Genomic DNA, 22763 nt, shown 5'->3' with positions numbered 1-22763 from the left:
ACTACAAGTAAAACCCTAGGAGGCAACGATTTATTGTGGATTCTTTAGTCTGATCCCTGTAGAGGGAAGGGTGTAACCCCCTCCCCTCCCCAGTTCCCTAAAGCTACCAAGCTTGCAAGGCAGTATATGGAGAGGTACGGAGAAGGAAAAGTAGACGGACTCAGGTATGTCCCCGGTCTATCCCCTCTTACACCAGTGCTCCCCCCTTTAAAACATGAAGAAAAGGGGCTTCAAAAAGGAAGTCTGGGTCTCCTGAGCAACAGGGAAACACTCCCCAATTCTTCCCCCTCCCCAGTCCCAAAAGTTCCCCTATCAGCCCTCCACCCTCAGCCAGCTGCACCACACTACCCTAGCCTCCTCCTCTCAGCCATCCCCTCCCACCCAGAGTGATGCCTCTGTACCCACCTCGCCTCCCCCCACCCACCCCAGATGCCTCCCTTAGCTCCCCTCCACTCCTGGACAGCTGCCCCTGCGCCCAACCCTTCTGCCAACCCCCTCCCCACAGCCTACCCCCACCCCTTCTCAGACCTCCCAACCCCGCTCCCCACAGCCTACCCCACCCCTTCCCAATGACCCTGCCCATGGCCTACCCCTCCTCCTCTATCCCCGCCCCACAGCCCAGCCCCCCTCCCCATACCCTACCCCCTCCCACTCTATCCCCTCCCCACGGCCCACCCCCTCCCCTTCCCAATGACCCTGCCCATGGCCTACCCCTCCTCCTCTATCCCCGCCCCACAGCCCAGCCCCCCTCCCCACAGCCTACCCCCTCCCACTCTATCCCCTCCTCACGGCCCAGCCCCTCCCACTCTATCCCCTCCCCACGGCCCACCCCCTCCCCTTCCCAATGACCCTGCCCATGGCCTACCCCTCCTCCTCTATCCCCGCCCCACAGCCCAGCCCCCCTCCCCACAGCCTACCCCCTCCCACTCTATCCCCTCCCCACGGCCTACCCCCTCCCCTTCCCAATGACCCTCCCCACGGCCCAGCCCCTCCTCCTCCTCTATGCCCTCCCCACCCATCACCTCTCCATAGCCAGCCCTTCCCCACAGCCCACCCCCCTCTACCCCTCCCCACAGCCCACCCCCTCCCCTTCTCAGACCCACCAACCCCCCTCCCCACTGACCCCCCCCACCGCTGCACAGCCACCCCCGCCCTTTCCCACTGACCCTCCTCCAGGCCCCCCAGCCAGGCTGCCCCGCCCCCTTCTCACCTGAGGGGGGGCTGCGGGGAGGGGCCCCCCGGCCCGGCCGCTGCGGGGTGGGGACTGGGGGGCTCAGCGGCTCCGCAGCGGCGGCTCCATCGGCGGCGGCTTCACCTGAGGAGGGACCGGGCCCCCCTCCCCGCCCCGAGCCACTTCCGGTCCCACTGCCAGGAGACAGGCGGGGGCAACCGCGCGCCGAGCGCATCGAGCTGGCAGGGAGCAACCGAGAGCATCGTTCCGGGGGGGGGGCCGTTGGCAGCAGCCGAGCGCCGAATGAATCGAGCGAGCAGGGAGCCACTGGGCGCCGAGCCCTCGGGAGCCAGGGAAGCAGGCGAGTGCCGAGAGCATCGAGCCAGGGAGAAGCCTCCGGGCAGCGGCGAAGCGCGTCGATAGCCAGGTTGCCGCAGGAGCAGCCGAGAGCATCGATTGGGGGAGCAGGCCGGCGTCGAGAGCATCGATGGGCAGGGCTGGCCCCGCAGGCCACAGCTGGCGGCGGGGCGGGGTGGAGGGCATGGGAGATAATCGATTAATAGTGATCGATCAGCGGTATTGGCAACGATCGATAATCGATCCTGAATTAACTCCCCCTCAACGGGACTGTCATTATTTATTTGGATTACCAAATGATTTCCAAAGCGACGGCTGATCAAATCCATCGATAATCGATAATCCTCTGATTAATGATCGATAATCAGCTGATAATCACTCCACCCTAACCCTCGGGGAAATAACAGGACAACAGCTTGGCAGTAAGTCACAATTAATCAATAAGGTGTTCAATACAATTCATCCACATAAATAACTGACCAATAATCGATCACCAGAAACCGAGCTCGTCAATTAGAGTCCAGTGCGAACAGTTATAAAATCAGCAGAACCCGGTGAAGAGGTAACATTCATGACCCATTAGTGCAGAACTATTTCCCAGTTGATTCATTTGCCTAAAGGCATTACCCATTAATGACCAGCAAACTGATGATTAAGCTCATTCCTTACGAACGAAGGTGCAGTGTGTGTGTGTCCCTGCCTATTCACCCCCAGGCTCTCATGGCCTCCCAGCGCTACCATGCGCTTCCTCTGCTTCCCGCCTGTTTCTGTGAGTACTTGCTAGCTGCCTGCCTTTTCAGTGCAGGACCCCAAACAACTGGAGGACTTGCCGCTCCAGCAACGAGCTCTGCTTTTACACACAGCTCACTGCAGGATTGGGACCGGAGTCGGTTTCATTCTGGTCCTGGCCCTTTTCAAGAGCAAAGCTGCCTGAAGTCAACGGGAGCTGTCGACACTCGGCACCTCTGAAATCAGGTCTCAAGTTGGGTTCCCAAAATCACTGGCCATTTTGAACGTTTGGCTGCAAAATCCCATCCTGAGGGTAGGGTTATTACTGACCTGCACTTAGCAGAATTAATTTCATTACAGAAAATAAAGACAAGAAATAGGGATGATGGGCCAGATTCGCTCCTGCCACAAGGAGGTGCAATTTCAGGCTTCAGTTGGGAGCTACACCTGCTTACGCTGCATAGACCGTCAGGTCTTTTGTTGTGTGTTTGTACAGCACCTCACACGGCGGGGCCATGACTGGGGCTCTGACTGCACTACAAGTTATACATAATGATCATCATCAGAACTCTTACCAAAGCTCAAACGGCGACTCTCCCTGGGCCGCTTCCTCTCGCTGCTTCTCCCCCTCTTCAGGCTCTGTCTGGGCAGTCCAAGTCTGAAGTTCCGTTTGAAGCCTGAGGCATTGTCTGAAGGATGCAATCAATTCCCTGCATACGCTAATTCTGATCTCTTTGGAGTTGGGAATTTTTGACCAAATTAGCTAATTCAATCGTTTTATCCAATATGCAAATGGCGCAGAGCCTCAGAGCTGACTCAGAGTCAAATGACCTTTTGCTCCCAGAATTTCCCTTTGATCCAGACATGAGCCACTTCAAATCTTTGCTGGCTCGCTGCATGAAATCTGATGTGTTTTGCTAAATGTGCCATAAAGTGAGGGGCCCCTCTGTTGGCTACATCATGTTATTTCACGGCCCCTGCTATTTACACAGTGATCGCTGCTTTCTTGGTGAATGATGCTCTGTCAGTTACCCCAGGGGTCAGGTTTGATTCCTAGGTAGCCGGGCTTATCTGCATTTCACCCTAAGCAACCTGGGGCCCTTCATCACTTGAAGTACGTTGGTAACTCAGTAGGTGGCAGTCTTCCCTTGGAGCCAGCACTGAGGGCTGGATCCTCAGGCATTTAGGCACCTAATTCCCATTGAAATCCAATGGGGGCAGATGGTCAGTGCTGGCTGATGTCAATGGGAGTTAGGCACTTTGAGGATCTGGGTCCAAATCAATGCACCAGAGATGGATGACAAAGACCCCATGACACAGTCTGTATCCGCCTCAGTGCCCTGGCCCTGTTCTGGCCCTGATCATAATAGTCTGTTTCCTTTTGTCATTTCAGTTGCGTACAATGTTCCTCTTCATTTCCCCACCTGGAATCACTGCTGCCTTGTCACGTGCTGTTCTACAGCTGCCACGTTCCACCCCAGAGGTGGCTGCATTTCAGTGGCAGGTAGAGAGGCTGGAAAGTGTTAGAGAAGTAAGGTAACATTTGTTTTTAACAGGACCATGGAAAGGCTGCAGGGATGGCACATCTTCCTACTGCAGAGCAGGTTTCCACGGCTCCCGGCCTCCCCTGACTATTCAAATAGGCAGTGGCCTCAGGTTTAGCTCCCTGCCCTTTGATTTAAATGCCCTGTGAACCCCCCACTCACACAGCACGTACCAATGAATCCATTAGCCACGAATCACTGTCACTGGCTCAGGGCCAGGCTGAGTAGCCCATTTCTTGGGTGGTTGTTTACAGGCCCGATCTAAAGCCTGTGGAAGTGAGTTCCACTGACTCCAAGGGAGGTTAGCTCAGATCCACTATGCCTGCCACTTGTGTTATAGGGGAATCTAGATGCCTCGGCTGCAACTGGACCTCGCTGTGCCAGGTGCTGCATAAACATGGGGGCAGGCTCTCTCCACTAGGGCCTGCTGCCTCCCAACACACTCTGCTCTGCCTGGGAGAGGACAAGCCCCCGGGCGCGGGAGTGCCGCATTCCCTCCCCCTCCACGCACTCGCCCAAGGGTGGGGGTTGGAGTGTAAGGGGGCTGAGGGCCAGGCGGATCTGGGGTGTTTTCTTGGAGAGCCCCCAAGCCCTTGGGGGGCCACTCGGTGCAGGGACACCAGGGCTGTAGGCTCAGTGCCTGGAGAGCGGGCGATGCAGAGACAGCTGCAGGGCACGGCCAGCTTTCGCCACAGGGCAAATCTGCAGCCCTGGCGGGGAAAAAACAATCTGGAGCCGTTAAATCAGAACCAAACTGGAGCTTTTATTAGGGAAATTCAGCTAGAAGAATAGGTTTTCCCCCAAAGTTCAAGGAGCCAGGCCTGGAGCCTCCTTGCGATGGGACTGACCCTCCCCAGGGCTTCCACTCCCCCTTTGAGGTTAGAGTTGGGGAGGGGGCTGCTGAGAGGACACGTCATCACTACAGGTGTCACCCCCCATCCCCATAGGGCAGGGGTTTCAAGCTCCCAGAGCCTCACCCCAATTTGAGGAGGGGGAATCTCCCTCCCCCCCCAGTCTCCCCCCCCCCCCGACCCCACATTCTCTCCCATTACAGCCTTTTTCAGGAGCTGTTTCCAGTTTGGTGGTGGGGGAGCAGTTCCCAGAAGCAGCTCCTGGGCTTTTGCTACCTCGTCCCTTCTAAACCAGGCCCACCAAGCTTAGCCTTCCCCTTCCTGAATGGGTGGGCGCCAGGCTGGGGCAGGTGGGCGCCAGGCCGGGGCAGGTGGGCACGCGTATCCTGGAGGGGTGAGGTTCCAGAACCAACCCACAACCACTTCTTTGGCCCACCCCGACCCCATGTCTGCGGGCTCCTGGCGAGTCCACAGCACACCCCTGGCGGGCTCCTTCCCGCCTGACTCAGGGCTGGTTTGGTGGCTTAGCCAAAGGGAGCTGGGGGGGGGGGGGTGCCTACCAACCGCTCCTGCCTTTCAACACAACTGGTCTGCGAGTGGCCCTGTGTCCACTACCCTCCCCAAGGGCCGCTACGCGCCAACGTGGGCCCATCTCTTCCCATCGCAGGCCAGACACAGCTTCCCCGACGGTGCCCTTATTCCCTCTGTGGGGGCCTAGCCAGCGCTGTGTATTCCCACCCCACCTCCACTGGGGCTCGGGGCCCTGTAATTGCTCTGCATCAGCTGTCCACTAGACATGCTGGTCGGACCGTCCCAGCCACGTGAAATCCAGAATCTGAACAGCCACCCCGGCGGCTGCACCAGGAGGGATTGGGGAGAGCGGGCAGGGCTCTGTTCTCCCTTCCCTGCACAGGCGCCAACTCCGTTCTGCCCCGGGGTCCGCTATTGATGGGGGTCGTACAAGGTGCAGAAGGAACCGAGCTGGGGGAGTTCATGGGCCTAGCAGTGAGAAACCCAGGACGTTGGCTCAGAAGCTGAGATTGCTTGAATCTTTGAAAGACACACAGCCGCGGGCAGACACACACGCCAGCGCCCCTCCCCCACCCCCCACCCCCCTGTGCTCTCTCTGCCACTGCTTCTCACCCTACGACACGTCACCACAAGCCAATGCTCCACGGACCCTACGCGGCCTCAGCCCACGAGCCAGGGAGGTTGATTACAATGCACGTGGCTCCTGCTGCTGAGTACATAACAGTCAGGCCCGCAGGGCAGGACGCAGCCAGTCCCACCCGCCCCGAGCAACGCGCCCAGCACGGCGGTATCTGGGCATGGCTCAGAGACCAGCAGGGAGTTAGAGACAGACACTGGGGGACAGGCTCCCCAGGAGCCCGGCGTTCCAGGGCGGAGTGGGAAGAGCATAAACTTCTCCTGCACCAGCAGCTTCCTTCAGGTCTGCCGGGGGGAAGGAGCCCCACTCCCCCAAACCACCTGCAGTTCCCATGCTATGTAACAACCAGCCTTCAAAGCTCCCGTCCCCTTGGATCCTGTAATCCCCGAGGCAGCGTCCCCACACCCCGCAGCAGAGAGGCCCTGGGTCTCAACCCCCCGCAGCTTTCAGCGCCAAACTCACAAGCCCTTACACCTTAGCAGGGAGCAAGCTGTGGCAGGGGCAGGTGCCAGACGCCAGGTGGAGCCATGCCCACAATGATGCCAGTGGGACTGTGACGGGGGCTGAGTGAGAAGCACTTGATCAGCCCCTGCCACTCCAGCCCCAATCAAGGGGAATGGATTGGGGCTGGCTGGATAGCCCTGCACTAGCCAGGGCTAGAAAGGCTGGGAGGAGGCCAGAGGGAGTGGGGAAGAGAAAGGCCAGGCACAGAGGGAGCTGGGAGCTTTCTGGCCTGTTGCTGGCCAGGCCTGCACCTGACAAAGTTGGCTGTGAACGCCCCCCCCCGTAGGTGGAAAGTGGTGGTGGGAAAACCACTGTAAATAAAGGAGACTGGTGCTGCATCAAGCGAAGGCGCTCCTGACTGACGGGAGAGGGCAACGGGCCGAAAGCAGAGGGGCCCAGCGTCCAGGACCGATCTCTCAGGGAGACGGGTTTAAAGACGGCTGCTTTCCCTGGAGGCCGTCCAGACATTGCAGCCTCGTGTCAGGGCAAAGGAGAGACAAGCGGCCCCAAGAGCTGATGAGCCAGTTCTGGGGATGGGTGGGGGGTCCCCACTTTCTGCTTTGATTAGACCTGAGCCCATGGAAATTCTGAGATTTTGACAGGTGTTTCCATCCCAACTCGGACCAAAAAGTTGAAATATAAAAAAAATTAAAAATCATGGAATGGAAAGTTCCGAAACATCTCAACTTGGAAACATTAAGCCATTGCCTTTCGCTACTGGGCCACGTCCCACCCCAGGGCCTCAAGGGAGGGGTAGTCTGGGTGCCTTGTGCCCCATTCTCTTCTATGGGACAAGCTCCCCAGATGGACTACACCTCCCATGATGCACCATGGTAGTTCAACCAGGGGCTGACCGTGGTGCATATCTTGGGAGGTGTCCATAAGAACAGCCGTACTAGGTCAGATCAATGGTCCGTCTAGCCCAGTCTCCTGTCTTCCAACTGTGGCCAATGCCAGGTGCCTCAGGGAATGAACAGGGCAGGGCACTTAGTGTGTGATCCTTCCCCGGTCATCCAGTCCCAACTTCTGGCAGTCAGAGGCTTAGGGACACGCAGAGCCCAGGGTTGCATCCCTGAGCATCTTGGCTAATAGCCAGTGATGGACCTGTCCTCCATGAACTTCTCTAGTTCTTTTTTGAACCCAGTTATACTTTGGCCTTCACCCCATCCCCTGGCAAGGAGTTCCACAGGTGACTGTGCGGTGTGTAAAGAAATGCTTCCTCACGTTTGTTTTTAAACCTGGTGCCTGTTCATTTCATTAAGTGACTCTGGTTCCTGTGTCAGGGGAAGGGGTAAAGAACACTTTCACCACACCAGGCACGATTTTATAGCCCTGTCATATCCCTCCACGGTCTAAACAGAACGGTCCCCGTCTTCTTAATCTCTCCTCCGCTGAAAGCTGTTCCCTCCCGCTAATCACTTGTGGTGCCCTTCTCTGCGCTTTTCCTAATACATCTGTTTTTGAGATGGGGCACCCAGGACTGCACACAGTATTCCAGGTGGGGACCTACCCTGCATTTATATGGTGGCTGTCACGGAGTGTGGGGGAGTCCAGGCCCTGCACCCCTCTTCCTGGGATTCACTGAGACTCTCAGCTAGCCAGTAAAACAGAAGGTTTATTGGACAACAGGAACACAGTCCAAAACAGAGGTTGTGGGTAGCCCCAGGACCCCTCAGTCAAGTCCTTCTGGGGGAATAGGGAGCTTAGACCCCAGCCCTGGGGTTCCCTGTGTTCCTCCACCCAGCACCAAACTGAAACTAAACCCACCGAGCAGGTTCCCTGCTGCAGCCTCCATCCACATTCCCGGGCAGAGGTGTTACCTCCACCTCCCCCTCCCGGCTCAGGTTACAGGTTCTCAGGTCTCCCATCCCCAGGGCACATTCCCAGGTCAACACTCCCCCCTCCCTGCTGAGTCACATCGTCACAGTGGCATTATATTTTCTGTCATTATCTATCCCCTTTCCTAATGTTCTGTTCGCTTTTCTGATGGCCGCTGCGCATGGAGTGGATGTTTTCAGAGAACTCTCCACAATGGCGCCAAGATCTCCTTCTTGAGCGGTAACAGCTAATTTAGACCCATCGCTGCACATGTGTCGTTGGGATGATGTTTTCCAGTGTGCATGACTTTGCATTTCTCAGCATTGAATTTCATCTGCCATTTTCTTGCCTAGGTCATGCCACCCAGTTCTGTGAGATCCCTTTGTAGCTCTTCGCCGTCTGCTTTGGACTTAACTCTCGAGTCATTGTGTATCATCTGCAAACTTTGCCACCTCACTGTTTATGCCCTTTTCCAGATCATTTTATGAATACGTTGAACAGCTCTGGTTCTAGTACAGATCCCTGGGACCCTGCTAGTTACCTCTCTCCACTGTCATTACTGTGTGCGAGGCCTTCAGGAGTCAGTGACCCGTAGGACTGCCCACGGTGAAAGCTGCAAGGAAGCCCTGGCATGAAGACTGAAGTGCTCAACTTGTTTTTTGGAACGTACGGACAATGTACGAAGCAGGGAAGCTAGCTCAGGTCCCAGCAGAGATGAGACACTACAGCTTACAGCTCCTGGGGGTCAGCAAGAGCAGATGGACGAGATCAGGAAGATGAACAACAGCCTTGGGAGAAACTTTGCCGTTTTCTGGATGGGATGATAGACAACACCATGAGGGTGTGGCCATCCTTTTGAAGAAGGGAGTGGAGCATTCCCTGCTTGAGTGGAAATCCATCAGCAGCAGACTTATGAGAGCCAGACAAAGGGAAACATAATAATATCACCCTGATTCGGTGCTAGACTCCAACAAATGACTGTGATGAAGAAGTAAAGGATAAATTCTACCTTACACTCCAGGCAGAGTTAGAGAGAGTACCACACCACGACCTAACTATCGTCATGGGAGACGTGAATGCCAAGGTCGGTAAGGACAACACAAACAATGACAGAGCAATGGGAAGACATGGGTGTGGCACTATGAATGAAAACAGAGGGAGGCTTGTTGATTTCTGGAATATGAATGACCTAGTGTCACGGAGTCCCCGGGCGATGCTCTGGAACTGCTCCCCATGAAGCCAGTCAGGACTCTGGGGCAGTCGCCTTTCTGTGAGCAGCCTGTCTTCAGGACACACAGCTCACCCATCTTCCACCTTCCTGGGTCTGACCTCGGAGCATTCAGCATCCTCTGCCCCTCCGTGCGCTTCCCCCAGCGAGTCCGCTCAGACAGGGCTCCTGGGGAAGCCAGAGGGTCCTGCACCCCAACTTCGCAGTCAGACTTGACTCTCAGCCAGCCAGTAAAACAGAGGTTTATTAGATGACAGGAACATGGTCTAAAACAGAGCTTGCAGGTGCAGAGAACAGGACCCCTCAGCTGGGTCCATTTTGGGGGGCAGTGAGCCAGACAACCACGTCTGCCCTTCACTCCATGTCCCAGCCAGCCCCAAACTGAAAAGTCCCTCCAGCCCTTCCTCCTCTGGGCTTTGTTCCTTTCCCGGGCCAGGAGGTCACCTGATTCCTTTGTTCTCCAACCCTTTAGCTCTCACCTTGCAGGGCGGAAGAGCTCAGGCCATCAGTTGCCAGGAAACAGGGTGTTGGCCATTCTGTGTGTCCAGACTCCTGCACACACCTGCCCTCTAGGGCTCTGCAATGATCATACACCCTTACCCCACCCCCTAGATACTTAAGAACTTCATAGGGGAACCGAGTCACCCCCACACTATTCAGAGGAAACATTAAGAACTTTCCCACTTCGTCACATCTAGTCAGCGGCGGAACCCTATTTCAACATCGTGAACTTCACAAGCTGACATGGTGTTCTCCAGATGGCAGAGATAAGAACCAGATTGACCATATCATGATCAATGGCAAATGACAACACTCACTGACATATGTGGAAGGGGGGCAGATGTTGGCAGCAACCACCACCTTGTGACAGCCTCCATCAAGCTAAAACTGAGACGTGTGGGGCCACCAAACAAGGGCCATAGACGTTATGATGTTGACAAGCTAAAGTCCCCTGAAATACAGAAAGCCTTCGCTCTGCAGTTAAAGAACAGGTTTCAAGCACTTGCAGACCTTGATGAAGAGAAGGGGAATGCAGATGAGGAGATCAACAAGTGGGACAAAGTAACAACAATTTATAAACAGAGCAGTGAAGCCTGTCTAGGCTACAGGCGGAAGAGTGGATTACACCCAGCATGTGGAACGCCATAGAAACCAGACGAGCCCTGAAGAAAAGTTTTAGACAAAAAATCCTTGAAGCTAAAGGACAAATACCACGAGCCGTAAAGCAAGGCCCACTGGAAGGTCAGACGCCTTGCGAGAGCGGACAAACGGCAGGATATTGATGATCTGGCAACACAAGCAGAGGATGCAGCTGCTCGTGGTGAACAAGGAACCGTCTACAAAATCACGCAGCTTATCGGTGGTAAACGGCAGACACCACCAAACACTCCTCAGGAACAAACAAGGACACCTATTGACAACTGAAAAAGAACAAGAAATGTGCTGGACGGAGCAATTCAAAGAATTGCTGAACAGGGAGCCACCGAAAGAGGAAGCAAACATCCAGGAGGCAGAAGAAGATCTTGATATCAACACAGACGACACCCCACTAACGAAGAGATCATTCACACCATCAAATCCTTAAGAAATGGGAAAGCTCCTGGCACGGATAACTTGAATGCAGAATTGTTCAAGGTAAATCCTAAATTAGCAGCATCTATCCTGGCCCCTCTATTTCCATCAGTCTGGGAAAGGGAAAAGGTGCCAGATGAGTGGCCCGATGGGGTTATAGTGGAGATACCAAAGAAAGGAACTCTCGGCGATTGTAATAACTGGTGTGGTATCACACTTCTCTCTGTGCCAAGCAAAGTATTGTGTAAGATCATAGCCCAGCGTATATCAGAGGCAGTTGATGGCGTTCTCAGAAAAGAGCAGGCTGGGTTTCGGAAAGGGCGTGGCTGCACAGACCAGAGCTTCACTCTACGAAACAGAGCAGAGCGGTGCTTAGCATGGCAACGGCAACTCGACATACTGTAGGGAGCCAGGGTGGCTCCCCTCTGAACCAGAGGGTGAAGAGCCACCCTCTGAGCCTGAGTGGGTGGGGCCAGGCCAAGGTCCCGCCAGTCCCCGGAAGGGGAAGGGTGGGACGGGAAGTACAAAGGGCAGGGCCCTCTGCCCAGCGAGGAGAGCACCAGGGAGGGAGACAGACGCAGGCTGCCGGCTGCTCCCTCGCGATCCTGCTGCCGACCCCGGCGAAGCCCTGGGCAAGGAGGAGCCTGACCGGGGGGAAGGCCTGTGGCAACCCGGGCTGCCGGCCGCTGAGTACCCAGAGGACCTGGAGGGGCCTGACGGCAGCCCGGGCCAGCGTGAGTCCGAGACCGAGGGGGAGCAGGAGTGGCCCGCAGCAGATTATCCGGAGGAGATGGAGGGACCGGAGTGGCCCGCAGCGGATTATCCGGAGGAGATGGAGGGACCGGAGCGCCCCGCCTGAGAGACCGGGTAGGAAGTAGCCCAGGGGCCAAACTGCACCGTGGGGTGGGTGTGTTTGGTCAGCGGGCGCGGACGGCCCCGCTGACCCAGCGGCGGGACCTTCGCCTCCCGCCCTGTCAGGGCCCTGGGCTGGAACGCAGTGGAGTTGGGGGGGCCTGCGTTCCCCTACCCCGGCGCTCCCCCGCCTGAGGGGCGCGCCCCTGCCTCGGGCCGGCGCCCCCCGGCCTGAGGGGCACGCCCCTGCCTCGGGCCGGCGCCCCCCGGCCTGAGGGGCACGCCCCTGCCTCGGGCCGGCGCCCCCCGGCCTGAGGGGCGCGCCCCTGCCTCTTGCCCCTGCCTGAGGGGCGCGCCCCTGCCTCGGGCCCCTGCCTGAGGGGCGCGCTCCTGCCTCGGGCCGGCGCACCTTCCCCGCTAATTCCCCAACGCCCGGGAGGTGTGGCCGAGGCCTGCCACGGAGACCATAGCTCGGAGGAGCGACCGACACCTGTCACAATACATTTCACAGACTTTGAGAAGGCTTTTGACAGCCTTCACAGGGCTAGCCTCTGGCGCAGCCTGCGGGCGCCTGGAATTCCTCTCCCTATAATCAACGTCATCAGAAGCTTCTATTCCAATTGTACATGCAGCGTTGATCACAGCGAGCTCAGTTTTGAAGTCGAAACAGGAGTATGTCCGGGTGTGTCACGTCTGCCATCCCATTCAGCATGGCCGTCGACTGGGTGAGGCGGTGCACAGCAGAAGTCATGCCACGAGGCGTTAAATGGACACTGTTCTCATCCCTTGAAGACCTGGACTTCGCAGATGATCTCGCTCTCCTATCACATACCCAACACCATATACAAGAAAAAACAACTCGACTCAACGCATTCAGCCAGCAAATTGGACTGAAAATCAACCGCAATAAGAGAGAGATCATGACCTTTAATATTGCCTCACCATCCCCAGTGCAGATCGAGGGTCATGTTCTCACCAATGTAGAAATATTCACATACTTGGGCAGCACCATCAGCCCGGACGGTGGAACAAGCCAGGACATCCGGAACAAAAAATCAATAAAGCCAGGAACACCTTCACGGGGCTTAAATACAGTCTGGAAATTATCAAGATACAACAGCAAAACCAAACTCAAGATTTATCAGAGCTGCGTACTGTCAACACTACTCTGTAGTGCAGAAAGTTGGGAATGAGAAAGTCGGACACTGTCTTCATTCCACACAACCGGCCTCAGAAAAATCCTCTGTATCTTTTGGCCTAGAACAATCTCACACCAAGATCTATTGACACTGTGCAGCCAAGAGGATCTGAGCCCCATCACTGCCAGGAGGCGTTGGAGATGGATCGGTCACGTGATTCCATCCCCAGAGTAGCAATGAGACGGACACCTGAAGGCAAGCGAAAACAAGGCCGCCCGAAAACAACCTGGCGAAGAGCTGTGGAAGCCAAGTTGAAAACCTGGGGCAGAGCTGGGGAACCATTGAGAGACTTGCCAGAAGCAGACAGGAGCGGAGGAGGTTCGTCGCTGCCCTGAACACCAGAGGAGTAATAAGAACACGATGATGATAAGTGTCAAAACTGACCATTTATTCCTAACCTTTGTTTAACCTGTTTCTGACCTGCGAGAGGACCTTCCCTCTTATCCCGTGACTCCTTACTTTGCTTAAGACCCAGTAGTGAGGGACTTTGGCAAAGGCCTTCTGAAAATTCAAGTACGCTGGGTCAACACATTTGTTGACCCCCTCAAAGAATTCTAGTAAATTGGTGAGGCATGATTTCCCTTTACCAAACCGCGTTCATCTTGCTCTCTGGTCATTCTGTTCTTTACGATAGTTTCAACCAGTTTGCCAGGTACTGATGTTCGACTTACCGGCCTGTAATTGCCAGGATCACTGCTGGAGCCTTTTTAAAAAGATCCGCATCACATTAGCTCTCCTCCAGGCGTCTGGTCCAGAGGCTGACTTCAGCGATCGGACACATACCCTGGTTAGTAGTTCTGAGGCAGCTGGGCCACAGAGAATGGGGGACGAGGCACCAAAATCACAACCCCCAGGAGGCAGTGCTCATGTGGGTGGGATTAATGCGGAACTAACCTGCAACGAACCATTTCAGTAGAGCTTGACAAACCAGACAGGTCACAGTCAGGTCTGCCTCAGAGTAAAGATTTTATTTAAACATTTTCTCAACAGAAAAAAACCTGAAATTTTCCTGGGGAAAAGTTTCACTTTGGGGAAGCCACACATCCTGGTGGAGAATTCCTGGCCAGCATACAGCTTATGGCTTTTAACATATCTGCAGACTGACCACCCGAGGGAGCCACTGACCACAGCACAGGGGGACATTTATGTAGCATCTTCCTAGTGGGGGATCAGAGGAAAGTCCCCTCACCTGCCTCTCGATCCCAGCCCCTGAGGCAGATGGCACCAGCAGAGCCAGGCTGGGCAGATTGGCTGTGGTGGTTTGATCCGTTTAGAAATTGGATCATTCCCTGGCCCAGGACATGAGCTCGTCAGACTCATGCTCAGCTCCTGCTGCGAGGAGAACACAGAGCAGGCGCCCCGGACTTCCACCCCCGGAGTTTTAACCTCAGCCTGACCCCAGGAATGGTCAACCCTGGAAAGCCTTGGTGGGCAGCCAGCTGGCCTGTAAATTAACAAGACGAATCCATAACCCAGCACAATCTTTATGGCCGCCTGCATCTGACACTTCCCATGGCTGTACAGCCATCACACTTTGGCATGGCCTATAACAGCGCCAGGGATGGGACAGGAAGAGCCGAGGTGTTCGCCCCGCGCTGCGGGGGGAGCCCAGCGACGAGGAAGGGCCCAGGCTGAGACGCAGTGGATAGGTCGGCGAACAGGCCAGCGACGTGGCAGGAGGGCGCTGGGCCATGCTGGGGCAGCGCCAGGGGGCAGAGGATGAAGAGGCTCTGAACCAGAAGGCACAGGCTGGCACGGAGGGGGCCCAGAGCACTAAGGGCAGCTGGAGAGAAGGGGACGGTGGCCAGCGGGGAAAGGAGGGGGGGGTTGATTTTACGCTGGGTTAATGGGGGGACGTGGGCAGGAATAACAGCACTAGCGGGAGAACTGGGCGCTGCCGTCCTGGCCCAGGCCTGGAACAGCTTTCTCCCCCTGCTCCTGCCAGCCTGCCCCAGCCTGCTCCGGGGGCCACTGATGGGGATAACCACCATCCCCGCAGCCCGGTCCAGGCCGGGGCTCCCCGTCAGGGCTGCCAGCAGAGGGGCCGCGTGGGGCCAGCTGGAATGGTATTTCAGTGCCAAGGACCCACTCCCCTGTCCTTGTGGGAACTAGGCTGAGATCCACCAAACTCATCTCACAAAGGGCCGCAGCCCCTGGCTTCCTAGCCCACTCTGTCCCTCCTGCCTCCTCCCTGAGGGTCACTGCTCAGCTCTGCCTGCCCATCAGACCCCTCCAGAGAGAGGATTGTTCCTAGGCCAGGCCCCCGGGAAGGGAGCCCTGGAGAGGTGAGGGGGCAGGGGAGAGCTGCCCCTGAATCGGCCTCTCCAAGCTCCCCCTGGGGCTGGGTGGATCCGTTTCAGGGACTCCCTCCCTGACTCGGCCACCCATCTCTATCCATCCGGAGAGAGAGGGCGCTGGGGGCGGGGCTGCACATCTCCCCTGTGCTTCTCCCCCCGTTAATCCTCAGCCACGGTGACGCGGACGTGGTGCCAGGCGTTGCTCAGCACCCCCCGCAGGTTCCAGATGGGCTCCACCGTGTCGGGCTGCACGTTGTAGCTGGTGTCCACGGCCTTGCAGACGATGTCCAGCTCCGTGCAGTCGGGGGGGACGGGGGCCGTGAGCCGCCACAGGCGCCACGCCCAGGCCCGGCCCGGCCGCTGCTCCTCGCCCATCAGCTCGGCCACGTGCCACGTCCGGCCGCCATCCAGCGAGACGTCCACGCGGACCACGCCGCGCCCGCCCCCGCTCCAGGCGTAGCCCTTGACCGTCAGCTCCCTGGGTGGGACGGTGGCGCCTGGCGCGGGGTCCGTGATGGCCGACTGGACGGGCAGCTCCTGGATGGCGGGGGCCGTGGTGAAATCCACCGTGTCCCAGTCCACGGCGGGCGAGAACCCCTTGTAGTCATTCTGCTGCCAGTGGCTCGGGCTCTCCTCCCGGCTCACAGAGACCCGGCCCAGCCACTTGACGTTGCGGGCGCCCACCACGCCCGGCACCACCACCCGCAGCGGGTAGCCGTGGTCCTGCGGCAGCTCCTCGCCGTTCATCTCGTAGGCCAGCAGCACCTCGGCCCCGCGGCCCATGGCCGTACGGTAGGGGATGGAGGCGCCGTAGGCCGCCCCGCTCAGGTCCTTATCCAGGCCCTCGAAGCAGACGTGACGCTCCCCGGCCTCCTCGTCCTCCTCCGTGTAACCGGCGTGCGCCAGGACGTCCCGGAGCCGGACGCCGCCCCAGCGGGCCGTGCTGATGGCCGCCACGCCCCACTCCAGCCCCTTCACCTGCCGGACGCGGCTCATCTCCGAGCGGCGGTTCCCGGCGCACTGCAGGGTGACCGTCACCTCATGCTTGGGAAACTGGCGCTTGAGCTCTGGCAGCGAGAACACCAGCACCCGGCCCCCCGGCCCCTCCACCTCCAGCCGATAGCGGGCGGGGTCCACGGCCGGCACCGGCAGGTGGTTGCGCTTGAAGAAGAGCTGGTTAGGCGTCAGGTAGTTCTCGGTCAGCAGCTCAGCCGGCGGCTCCGCGTTGAAGGGCTTGAGGCTGTTGACTTTGAGGGCAGGGTGCCGAGGGGGGTCCCCGGAGTAGGGGTCCCCCTGGGCGGGCTGGCTCGGCTCCTCGGGGCTCAGCTCCCCCACCTTGTAGCCCCGCAGGATCTCCAGCACGTGCTCCTGGCCATGCACGGCGTACATGGCCCAGAACGGCTCCAGGGCGCCCCCCGCTGCCAGCAGGATCTTGCTCTTGCCCCCCGGGTGCAGCTCCACGAAGTCGGTGATGTCAAAGACCTCGCTTCCGTAGGTCACCCAGACCCGTTCGGCCAGGCTGCAGTGCCGCCCCACCTCCTGGCGGGTGAACACGGGGTACGGCGCCCCGGGCGCGGCCACAGCGTTCGGCTCGGCCTCTGATGCCTGCGGAGAGATGGGCTCACGAGTGTGGCCGCCGACATCCACCACAGGCCTCTGAGGGCCTGGCCCCTCACCCGCCTCGGGGGAATGGGACTCAGAGGGGGAAGGGACGCACCGCAGGCTACGCAGCACATCAGGGGCAGAACTGGGAGTGGAACTAGGAGTCCTGGCTCCCAGCTCTAACCACTGGATCCCATGCCCCTCCCAGAGCCAGAGACAGAACCCAGGAGTCCTGGCTCCCAGCTCTAACCACTGGATCCCACGCCCCTCCCAGAGCCAGAGACAGAACCCAGGAGTCCTGGCTCCCAGCTCTAACCACTGGATCCCACGCCCCAGGAGTCCTGGCTCCCAGCTCTAACCACTGGATCCCATGCCCCTCCCAGAGCCAGAGACAGAACCCAGGAGTCCTGGTTCCCAGCCCTCCCACTGTAACCACTAGACCATGCCTCCTTCCCCACCTTTGTGCCCTGAGGCAGAGAGCTGAGCACCAGTACCCACTGCCTCCCCACCTGCTGCTTCCGTGCCTCCCCCCAGCACAGGCCCCTCCCACTCCACGGAGGCTCCGGGGAGCCACCGACCCCATGACGCTGGTCCCAGCTCCTTCCTCACCTGCCTGCGGTGATCTCCATAGGCCAGGCCGGCGCCCAGGCCCAGCAGAGCCCCCACGGCCATGACCTTCCGTCTCTGGCTGCCGTTGCCAGCTCTCCAGGTGTCATAAGCGCGGGAGGGCATCCAGGCAGCGCAGACTTGGGGGTGGGACCCCCAGGCCACAGCTGCCAATCTGTGGGAGAAACCAGGACTTCAGTGAGGGCAAAAATCCCTCAGCAACCTCCCTGGGATCTACAGGACACCCAGGGTGCAAGCCCATCACCGATCCTGCTTGCTTGCCAACTATCCCAAACCTACCGGCTGTGCAGCAGGGGTTGCTCTCTGTACAGGGCTGACCCCACTGTGGCACTAGGGGGTGCTGTGCTGAGGGGAGCAGGGTGGGGCTCAGCAAGGGGTGCTCTCCCCCTTCCCCACGTTTCTGGCCCACTTCCAACCCAGCTAATTACATTCTGCCTCTCTAAAATAATACCTGCCAGACCTGGGAGTCCTGTTCGCCTTTGCTAGGCGACCATTGCTGTGCGGCTGTTAAGCAGCTGCCGCTTGCCACCCCAGAGGTGGCTGCATTTCAGCCTCCAGCCACCGGGCTCCCTCTGGCGTGAGCTGTTCCTTTGAGAGCCGCTTTCGACAGCTGGTCCATGGACTCCTTCCCAGTCCAGAACCCGGTGGAACATTAACCCAGTGTTCCTCCCCCACAGGTCTGACAAAATTACCAGCCATAGAGCCATACCAGATAAAACACTCCTGCTCTCTGGCTCGGGCTCCCCTGGGGCTGAGAACTGTCTGCAGGGGGACCGCAGAGATTAGATTAGAACCCAGATCTGATTAAAGCCCCTGGGTGATTTTGCAAAATCCTGGCAAGGTGTCAAAGCGGCAGCTGCCCTAAAGAGAATCCCAAAGGAAATTCACTCCAGTTCCCTCCCCTGCTTTTCCCTTTGTGATCCTAGGGGCTGCAGGTCAGGACTGAGGTTCACCAGCGGAGCTGCAGGGGAGCCCAGGGCTGCGCTAGCAGGGGCTGTGCTTGCAGAGGGAGGGGCCTGGCAGGGCTGGGGGGGAGCCCAGAGCTGGAATAGCAGGGGGCTGGGGAGCGAGGGGCACCGGCAGAGCTGTGGGAGGCAGGGAACTGGGCTAGCAGGGGGCTTCAGGGCAGGATCGAGGTTCACCAGCGGAGCGATGTTGGGGGGCCCAGGGCTGGAGCAGCAGGGGAGCTGTAATGCCTCTCATACCTAGGCATTCTCTGGAGGCCCCAGGGTCCTCTCATGATGGGTCTGAGCAGCAGCATCTCTGCTGGACCTGTGCAGGGAGCGAAAGAACAAGAGATAAATGACCTCGCCTGCAACCCACGAACCCCCGAGACGCCCAAACAAGCAAGGCAGGAACAGTCCTGGGGGGGACGACGACGAGGGGGACGACACACGCAGCAGCTTCCTCCTCCCAGGGCAGGTATCCCAGATCCCACAGCAATGAGCACACCTCCGCTGGGGGGGTCCCAGCTCAAACCGGAGACCAGCCGCCAGGATCCATGTCCGAGTCACAGTTCCCAGATCAGTCAGCAAAGGGATCGGGGCAGGACGCGGCTGGCTTGGCCGATCCTCCCGCCCCCACCGGAGAAGCTGTCCGCAAAGCCGAACCGCCATTCAGGAAGGCGGGACATTGAGCCAGCGGCTGGAATGGGCAGCCGAGCCCTGCTCCAGCTTGGCAGAGTTCCTGGCTTCGGCCCTGCCAGCGCCAGCCTCTCAGGCCGTGTTTCCCTGGAGCGTTCAGGCCTCGTTTTCCCGGAGGGATTCCCCAGCAGGATCTCTTCCTTCCATTCTAAACCCCCAGGGTAGGGGCCACAGCACAGCCCAGATCAACTGCGTGTCCGGATTTAAACCCCCCCCAGCCCCTAACCTCGTGTTCAAACAGCTCCCAGGGGGCGAACGCACGGGATCTTTGTTGGGATGAGGCAGGTGGACACGTCAACACCCAGTTCTGGGCATCCGGCACCACGGGATTCAGCTGACTTAGGAACCTGCCCAAACTCCTGGATGCAGCCGCCCCGGCCCATTGGGATCTAATCACTGAGATTTCTTTGCATCGGATCTACGAACTGAAAGAGAAACCGGGCAGCAGCCGGGTGCTTGGGTCGGCCAGAGTCAGAGAAAGCTTGGCCCGCAGGGAAAATAACCGCTAGAGAGTCACCAAATGCAAATCAGCTCCCAGGACGTGGGGGCCAGGCTGCCCCAGGCTGGGGGAGGAGGGAACAGGAGCACAGGGGAATTTGGACCAGATCAGCCCAGAAAGAACGTCTTACTCCATCTGCCCCAGGCCACACACAGTCACCCCCTCCCAGAACCATCCCCACAAACACACCTACCCCCATCAGCCAGCTGGGGGGTGTTTCTGCCACCTCCTGCAGCCCCCCCAAACACTTGGGGACCAGGCTCCCCATACAACTGGGCACTGCACATGGAGAAAGAAGGGGAGGCCCAACATGGGGTGTAAATCCCTATCCAGACCCTGCCAGGGGGAGCCCAGAACAGGTGGGAGAGGGGAACAATGTGCGGACTCTGCCCCCAAATGCTCCTTAGCGCCCACCGGGCAAGGAGCAATGTACGGCCAGAGCACCATGGAGTCCCAGAACACCGCCCCCAGCCAGTCCCCCCCACAGAGCGCCCTGCCCCCCAGGGCAACCCCCCACGCACCCCACAGAGCGCCCTGTCCCCAGGCAGCCCCCCACGCACCCCACAGAGCGCCCTGCCCCCCAGGGCAACCCCCCACGCACCCCACAGAGCGCCCTGCCCCCCAGGGCAACCCCCCACGCACCCTACAGCCCCCAGGGCACCCCCCACTGCAACCCTCCATGCACCCCACAGAGCGCCCTGCCCCCAGGGCAACCCCCCACAGAACACCCTGCCCCCAATGCAACCCTCCATACACCCCACTGCCCCCAGGGCACCCTCCACTGCAACCCTCCATACACCCCACAGGGCACCCCCCACTGCAACCCTCCATGCACCCCACAGAGCGCCCTGCCCCCAGGGCAACCCTCCATACACCCCACAGCCCCCAGGGCAGCCCCCCCCCCAGAACCCTCCACGCGCCCCCAGCGCACCCCCGTCACCCACCTATGACCACGGCGCGCGGGGGAAGAAACGTCACCGCGCCCCGTAACCAGCTTCCTGCCCTGAGCCTGCGCCTTTAAGGCCGGGGACGGGCGTGTCCTCGGGGAGTGACGTCAGGGGCGGAGCCGAACCCCGCCCCCTGGGGCGGGGAAGCGGCGATTTAAAGGGCCAGAGGCCGCGCGCAGCCGCTGGGGGAGCAGAAGGGGAGGCAGCCGCGGGGGGCGGGGCCTGCCCCAGGAGCAGCACGTGCCTGCTGGTTCCCACGCAGGAGGCGAGGGCGGGCTCCAGCCCTGGGGCCAGTCGCCCTGATCCCCGGCGCCCGGGGGTGACGTGGCTGCAGTGAGGGAGGGTGGGATTTGGGGGTGCAGGGGGGCTCGTCAGGGCACCTGCAAACTCACCCGGGACCCCTCCCCACAGCTCATTGGGGCACCAGGGCAAAACCCAGGCGCCAGGTACAGCGATTTACGGGGTAAGGCCCGGCCCGGCCGCGCTAGGACCAGGGTGCAGCTCTGGCTCCCAGCCCGGGCTGGGGCAGTGCCGTAAATTACACACGGTTCCTCGCCCCTGGCCGCAGCCCGGGGCTCATGGCTACAGGAGGGAGCGGAGGCCAAAGTACGGGGGGTACCATCTTTCCACCACGAAATACACAGCCACTTACCTTAACCTACAGCCTAATCCGCCCACCGCTCCCAGCCCCGGGGGCTGCTCGTGACTGTGAATTGAACGCAGGAGTTTGCCCTGGGCTAAGGTCCTGGGCCACCACTCCAACAGCCCCAAGGAACTCACAGCCCCTGCCCCTGCCCTGGAGGGGGGCCGGGGGGTTCGGTCACAGGCATAGAGCTTGTAGAAAGGCTCTACAGTAGCCCTGGCTGCTAAGCGGCAGACCAAGGGAGGAAGAGTGGGCTCCACCCTATAGCTGTTCTGCATGTCCCAGCTCGGTACGTTAGAGCAGCCCTGAGACTGCTCTAACTTCCACTGGGAACCAGCCCAGTCCCCGTACAGCTCCAGACCAGAAGTGCAAAGGTGGCAAAAATCTACCCTTGTCCCCCGGTCCCAAGCGCAAAACCAGAGTAAGTGAGACTCCGTCCCGCGATCCTGAATTCGCTCCAGAGCAAGCCGAGGTGAGGGGTGGCACTGGAGGGAGCTAGGTCTGCGGCCCTCTGCAGCCTTAGCAGAGGTGGGGTGTGGGGAGGGGAGGGGTGCTCGTTAGTGCCAGTTGTAGGGACACATTTTGCTGCGTAGACACAACCCCTGGAAACCAGAGACAGACCCACTCGGATACGAAACAGGAGCAAATTCTGGCAAGCGCCCCCAGCAGCTGACTTTGAACCCATGACCTTTCAGTGCAAGACTCCATCAGCCATCTCTCCCAGGGCCATACCCCTGCCAGCCCAATTCACACCCAGGAACCCACTCGGAAGCTGGCAAGGGGCAGCAATTCCCCCTCTCAGACCCAGCCGTACGTGTGTGGAGGGGTGCAGCTACCCTACAACCAGACAGCTCGTGCCCTGGGAACCTCCCCCGCGGGCCCACACACCAAGGCAGCTCAGCCCTCCCTATGAATGGCTTCTGCAGCCAGAGGAAAGTCTTAATCCATGGGGAAGTGGGGGGAAGCAGGTAGCTGCATAGGGCCAGCAACAGGCCATTGAGCAGAACTAGCCTTCTGCGGATCCCTCACCCTGCCCAAGATCTAGGCAGGGCCCAGCCTTGGCCAGCACACACTGCCCAAGATAACGTTTATCTGCGGACCAGCACGGCTGACAGCTGGGAAGGAGCACCTCCCCCCTGTTCTCCAAACTCCCCCGCCCCTGGCACACGCAGGAAGAGAAGAGCAGCAAGGTGCCACCTTGCCCAGTTTGTCAAATGCCAAGTGTACCACACCTCAGCCCCTTCTGAGGGGGCAGACCGGGGCCTATGCTCATTACCACGCTGGGGAGCGTGCACAAAGCCATTGCACCTCCCCCTGCCCCCTCCCCACGCTGGGACCGCAAACACTTGGCCTGGAACCAGCCCCTCCCTCCTGGCATCAGCCTCGGGAGAGCCAGCCAGGCAGAAGTGTTCATGATGAACAGGGGAGAGGTGCTCTGCCCTCAGGTAGCGCCAGGGGCTTGCCCCACAGTGCATCTCAGCCCCTGCCCAGGACGAGCTGTCAGGGTTCCTT

The 22763-nt window shown here is 59.3% G+C and overlaps 1 protein-coding gene and 1 long non-coding RNA gene across 17 annotated transcripts in view; one reads left to right on the top strand and one right to left on the bottom strand.

Annotated features, from left to right (window-relative positions):
- The window catches only part of IKZF4 (IKAROS family zinc finger 4), a 71464-nt gene that overhangs the window by 46506 nt on the left and 2195 nt on the right, over positions 1–22763 (bottom strand). For 2 of the 16 annotated variants that reach the window (XM_037884192.2, XM_043532573.1), the window contains exons 1-3: positions 19855–20129; positions 18725–18791; positions 17502–17673 (exon numbers count right to left, since the gene is read on the bottom strand). In XM_037884192.2, coding sequence (XP_037740120.2) covers positions 17502–17673; positions 18725–18791; positions 19855–19948 — 333 coding nt within the window. In that variant the 5' untranslated portion in view covers positions 19949–20129. Of the gene's footprint in view, positions 1–1210; positions 1548–13940; positions 16896–17501; positions 17678–17965; positions 18282–18724; positions 18792–19373; positions 19588–19854; positions 20133–20605; positions 20744–22763 lie in introns of those variants that run through there. The other 14 variants (XM_037884199.2, XM_037884201.2, XM_043532576.1 and 11 more) reach the window with 13 other exon arrangements.
- Positions 11566–13372, top strand: LOC119564318. Its single transcript, XR_005223128.2, has 2 exons — positions 11566–11809; positions 12427–13372. It is a non-coding gene; the product is annotated as an uncharacterized LOC119564318 (long non-coding RNA).

The sequence above is a fragment of the Chelonia mydas genome, chromosome 20 (genome assembly GCF_015237465.2).
Source record: "Chelonia mydas isolate rCheMyd1 chromosome 20, rCheMyd1.pri.v2, whole genome shotgun sequence".
Taxonomy (NCBI): domain Eukaryota; kingdom Metazoa; phylum Chordata; order Testudines; family Cheloniidae; genus Chelonia; species Chelonia mydas.
Note: the sequence above shows the minus strand (reverse complement) of the source record. Positions and strands in the feature narration are given on the sequence as shown.